This window comes from Amblyomma maculatum, chromosome 10, assembly GCF_055883805.1.
Source record: "Amblyomma maculatum isolate TAMU_Amacu chromosome 10, ASM5588380v1, whole genome shotgun sequence".
Taxonomy (NCBI): domain Eukaryota; kingdom Metazoa; phylum Arthropoda; class Arachnida; order Ixodida; family Ixodidae; genus Amblyomma; species Amblyomma maculatum.
The window spans coordinates 55,366,270-55,372,125 of NC_139353.1; the positions used below are offsets into that span (position 1 = coordinate 55,366,270).

Genomic DNA, 5,856 nt, shown 5'->3' on the forward strand with positions numbered 1-5,856 from the left:
CAAAGCCCACCGCGCGCTAATCATCTTTCAGCCTGACCTGCAGAAACTTTGGCCTCCATCCTTCCAGTGATATGATTGTGCTGATTGTCTGGGACTTTACCAAGTTTTGGCTTCTAAGAAGAAACGGCCAACACCTAAATGTGCGCTTGACTCTCCTCACATCTGTCCCGTCTTACCAAACATGTAACAAAATTTCTGCATTCAGGGTTTTTGTGCCTTCCTGTGGTACTCATGAGGCGTGGTTCTTCAATTAGAAAAGCGAACTTATAAGCACGAGACAGGCTATATGACAGTGCTGAACCTGGATTAGTGGAATGAAAAGGCATAGCTTTCTTTGCTTCCTTCTCAAATATTCCCAAACTAGGTTTTTTAGCCATCAGTACGAAGAAAATGTATGAATACTTCAATATGCACGTAACAGTTTTCTTCCAGGCGACTTGACACTAGTGCGAAGTATATCATAAGCAACTTCGACGGAATTAGGAGTCATACTTATGGTAAGAGAGCACATGTTGTCTCGAAATGGACTGTAAAAATGCCCAACTTTTCTGGGCGAGAAATGGTAGGCACATTATGAGGCCGCTTCAGGCACGGCCGAAATTTATTGGTTTACAGAATTAAATGCTTCGGTAAACATTTAAAATTTGAACGTATCACACCGATTCTATATTTACATCCTTTTAAGATTTGCAGTGTCCTGAAAATTGCCTGCTACCACCTTCACCACGTTAGTTATCGACAGCTCCCGCAAAGAGTGAGCGGTAATAGATGCGATTACCAAGAGCTTAAGGAAGGCAGCAATCCTTCCACAGCGACATCACATCACTGTCTTGAGTCTTCTTCGCAATCCACGCCTTCGTTCGCTCAATTTGCTCTGGCGTAAAGTAGTTCTTCCAATCCCCCACGATTCCTTTCCTCACAAATCCAACACCTTCGTGCATCTCAACCTCCTCCTCATGTGGCAAATTCTTCGAAAGATCGCATGATTGAGACGTTTGCTTGGTTATTTCAACCATTTTCTTCACTCTGTCTTGTGGCTTGTCCTTCAGAAAAACCTTCATGTTCTCCAGACTGCATGCCTCCATAACCCTGTCTAGAAGATCACTGTCCTCACGCAGAGCACCGCCATGTTCCCTACCGAGGAATTCGCCGATTCTAACAACTTGCTTCCTTGTGTCTTCCTTGAGCTCTTCGTATGTTATGAACAGAACATTGGCTTCATGGCGACGCTCGTACCAGGGTAGGAGGTGGTCGAAGAAGTCGCCATAGATCACCTGAAATCATGAAGAAAAACATCGACGTTTATTAACTGCTTCATGAAACCAAAACGCTTCTCTCCTTTAATGGCAGAGGGAAGTACCTCACCTTTGAAATGTTAGCTTTATATTTCCTGTTATGTGGGTTCTAGGCACGTTAAGCATTCTACAAAGGAGGAAGGGATTCTCCTATTTTAGCAAATTGTGGTGTGCAACGTTGAAATCTCTCGAAATAACATGTCTCTTAGAGGAAGCAAACATCTGCAGCGTCATCATTTCAACGCTTGTAAGCTCGCCCGAGCGTTCTCACTGATTAGGATCTTTTAGAGTCCCCGCAAAGGAAAACCGCAGCCTGATTCATTTGGTTCTAATATTTCTGCGAACAATAATACATACGTGGGGCATGTATTCTATATAAGAAGAAATTTCTGCACGTACCTTTCCTTTTCTTCGCTTCTAAATTTTTTTGTTGGAGGTGTGCAGAGACAAATTAAAACAATGTGCAGGTGACCTTTTTTTTTAGTTTATGACGTCGGGTATAGTGACTGGGGGCTACGAAAGGGAATGATCTGTGTAGCACTTCTAAAAAGATCATTTCGATAAACAGCGGTGATCTCTTTTCCATACACTTCTGTTTAGCACCCATCTCCTTCTTCACTTTCTCCCTGCACTGAAGCACTGAAATTTTGTTATGCAGGCGATGGCAGACGTTTACGGAGCGGTTACGCTTTATTTATGCATGCACAACGGCAACTGGCAGTGCAGTGAGGGAAGCTACACAGAAAGAAAAGAATGACGCAGACACTGGCAGCCAGAATGCTGGCCAGCATCCCTACAAGAAGTGGTGTTATTTCTCCATTCTCTTACTTGAGAAACAACGTCGACTTGCGAAAGTGGTAGGTAGGACATATCGACCATCAAGCTTTGAAAGTGGTAAGATCTCAAGAACATCAAACATCAAGCATGCCTACACTTGCGCGCCCGGGAGAGCGTAATGTTGCCAAAGATACAATTCTATATGCATTAAGGCAGACATCAAAGCAAAAGGCAGGCTTTAGTAAAAGCTCAGAAGAAGAAGCTGGACTCACACCAACACGTCCTATATACCAACATAGGGACCTACCCGGAGCTCGGTCAGCATTAGTAGTTGTGAACTCACAGCTGTAAAGGGTCCTTCATGAAGAAAGGTAGGACAGTCAGGAATAACTGCTGAAATCAAGATGCAGGACCACCTGGCACTTATCCTAGCACAGCGTGCTCACTGACGTCTTCACTTGTGCGAATTACCCACAGGAGGCAAAATCCAAAGCAGTAGTCCTGGCTACCAGATGTAACGAGAGGGCAGAGATCTCACCCACCATAGTCACAGACTCCCAGATGTCTTTTTGCTATCCTACAGAAGGCTGAGAACCGGCGAGAGTATCGGTTCTTCCCAACTCTACCTATTACAAACAAGATATTCATTAGAATAGATCCTTGGGCACGGAGGAATTGAGGGAAATGAGCTGTTGCATGGCCTAGCCCGAGCAATCGATTGCGGGGTGGGCACCACCCATCCCTACCTCACCCTTCTATCATTTGTATATATGGATTGTCTTGGACATCTGAGGCAGGATATGCTTAAAATATCCACCGCTACACAATAAACAGATATCCGTCGATACCCTTTGATGACATAAAATCCAAAGCAACGCATATTCTTAAACTTTAAAAGTAAAATTCGGTTACCCTAATGGGGCTTAATTCCCAGCCTATTCCACATATCCTTGAGTTGTATATGGCAAACCAACATAACTTGCCACATAAAGAACAAATATACTAGCTGCGGGACGCTGCGCTGTCCAGAGATGCCTTGTACGTCCAGCTAATGATCGTCTGCTTGTCCGTGATGTCCGTGATGAAACAAAAGCCAGTGAAGCCTAGGACTACGGGAGGCGTCCAATCTGATTGTAGCTTCCAAATTTGCCATTATCCGTTTCAATTTATGAAGTTTCACCCCTGTTCATGTCACCCATTCCTCATAAGCTTATATCAAAGGAAGAAATACGAGAAAATTATCACCCACCTACTTACTGTTGTATCTACTATACGTACGATGCAGCATCCTAACTTGCGCTTTGGCTGTTCTTTTGATGAGTGAGAACAGCAACCAGTTATCAGGGCGTTTTGAATAAAAAAGAAAAAGCAGCCTAACTAAAGCTACTATATAGAATTTACTCTGTCCTAAATATGACAGAATGGCAGGATGCAAGGCCTGCAAAATTAACAATTACTTTAGTGTTATTAAGGCAATAAATATTATCCCGAGGACTTGCTTCTAGGGAAAGGACAAGACATGGCTGGTTTAACATACTAGCAGAAACAATTTCAATCAGTTATAGTAGGCACAAATATCCACAGCCGTGTACCTAACCACCTTACTAGCACGACGAAATTAAATTTCCTACAGCAAACACTAGATCTTTTATTGTAAAAAAAAAAGCGTAAATACAAATGATCTGTTTTTCAGTGAAGGGCTCTTGCAACAATTCTCGTTCAACGTTGCAAGAGAGGCGGTTGGGTAACAACTACGTTCTATGGAGATATTTAAATTACTGCAGTGTACTTAGCCACTGTGTTACCAATCACACAAGGTGATAAAGGTGATTTTTTTGTAATATGTTCAGACGGTTATCTGATACATTTGTAAGTTGCGTCATTGCTGTCTATGGAGCCGTACCTAACTGCAAATCTTACCCTGTATTTATGATAATGTTCAATAAATAGAAATAGTAATGTTAAGGGATGACGAAACTCTTTCAGCCTTTATTCTGGCGGCTAAGTAATATCGTGCTACTGTGCGCTGTCAACACTCAGCACTAAGCTTGTTTTCACTATTCTGTTCTGCAATGCGCAGTTAAAATATTATTTCAAATATATTTAAAAATAATAATCGTTGTCAAAATATACTTTGCTCGAAAGAAGTTGAGTTCGGTTTCATTCAGAGCTCATTTTAATAAATGGCACCACTCGCATTTTTGCTCCATCAAACATCAATGCCATCTAAATATCTCATAATGCAATGATTTAAACCTTACTTATGCAATAGTGCTGTGGACAGCAAAGCCGTTTTGATAAATAAGCGATGCGACACATTCAACGAAATGACATTTCGACTGCCTTTTTTTATATTCTATATTTTGAACCACATTTAAGTCCAGAAAATTTAAGCACGCAGCAAAAATTCATTGTTGACGGGCTTCAACTTCACTATTTCCTTTTGTTCGATATCAAAAAATAAAAAATGAAAATAGATACATATTTTGCCTAATTAATGAATTATGCCGCATATTAATGCCTTCAATATTCCTGAGTTAGCCTGCCTGCCTAGACAGCATCGCCCCATTTCTCACAGCTACAAAAATAAAATTTGTATACGCTAGGAAATCAGATAGCTATAGTGCGTGTTAGCCATGATACAATTATATGTAGATGTAGTGTGGAACAAAATGTTTGTTCTATACAGGCACCTAGAAGTCACCTAGAAATCTACTAGTGGGTAAATTAATAAGCCGGACAACTATGCCACACTGCTTGCTTAGCGGATTCGAAAGCGGTCTCTTACGACACTGGTTTTAGCAATCATATTCCGTCTGGTGTAAACACTAAACCATTCAGTTGGTTTATAGAAGTGAAGCGTCTATGATGTGGTGTGTTCCCTTTTTTTCCAGAATTTTGAGAAAAACGTTTCTCGACATCAAGACGCCTGTGCAAATGCCATAAGCTGCACATTATGAATAAAGAACTGCCACGTTTTGAGCATGCTAATAAAGTAGTTGCGGCAATGAAAATCATATTTTGCTTGGGTAGTTTGAATGACTAATTTCAAACCCAAAAGTAACCCAAACTTCGCCTTTGTATACGATTAGTAGAAAATTAAATTTCAAATTTAGTTTTCCCTGCTCCCGCAGATTATTCGGAAGATATCTGACCATTTTTCTCTAGCTTCTTCAGAGATGCCACCTGTCATAAGTAATCGACGTTTCTCCCCATGAGCGATTTAGACTTTCAGTTTCCTATAAAAACATTTATACCCTGTAAATAATTTAGCTTTTAATTTATAGTTTTAGAATGACAAGGCGTACCACCAACAATGCCCTACCTTTCCATTGATAAACATGGTGAGGAACCTCTCGAAAGAGACATCGGTGACTGCCTTCGGTGTAACGCCCATGATGAAGTGGTAGTATGAGACAGCGCAGTCGTAAGGATTCCGGGCAACGTAGATGTACTTCGCGTGGTCCACTGGTGGAAACACGCTCATGGGAAGGTGGGTAACGATTGAGCCAGTTCGAGAGGGGTTGTAGGCAGCCTCGGTTCCGATCAGATCAATGAACGGGCACATAAGGCTGAATTCGCCGATGGAGCAAGGTTTTGCACGTGTAAGGATATTCCAGATGATGAATTGCATCCAGTTGGTTCCGCACTTTGGATAGGTTACCGTGATGATGTCTCCATCCCGCGGTTTGTAATGAATGGCTGAACGGATTGTTTCTTCTCGAAATATCTTGTGCATCCAGACACCTTCGATGTCTCTGTATGATTCTTCGTCCATTCTAAG

The 5,856-nt window shown here is 41.7% G+C and overlaps 1 protein-coding gene across 1 annotated transcript; it reads right to left on the minus strand.

The window, feature by feature from the left end:
- Positions 1 to 600: 600 nt before the first annotated feature.
- On the minus strand, positions 601 to 5,856 carry LOC146176531 (sulfotransferase 1B1-like). Its single transcript, XM_084581001.1, has 2 exons — positions 5,398 to 5,856; positions 601 to 1,274 (listed from the first exon to the last, which is right to left on the minus strand). Exons 1-2 carry the CDS (start codon positions 5,848 to 5,850, stop codon positions 786 to 788), a joined length of 942 nt encoding a protein of 313 aa, XP_084437127.1. The 5' UTR covers positions 5,851 to 5,856; the 3' UTR covers positions 601 to 785.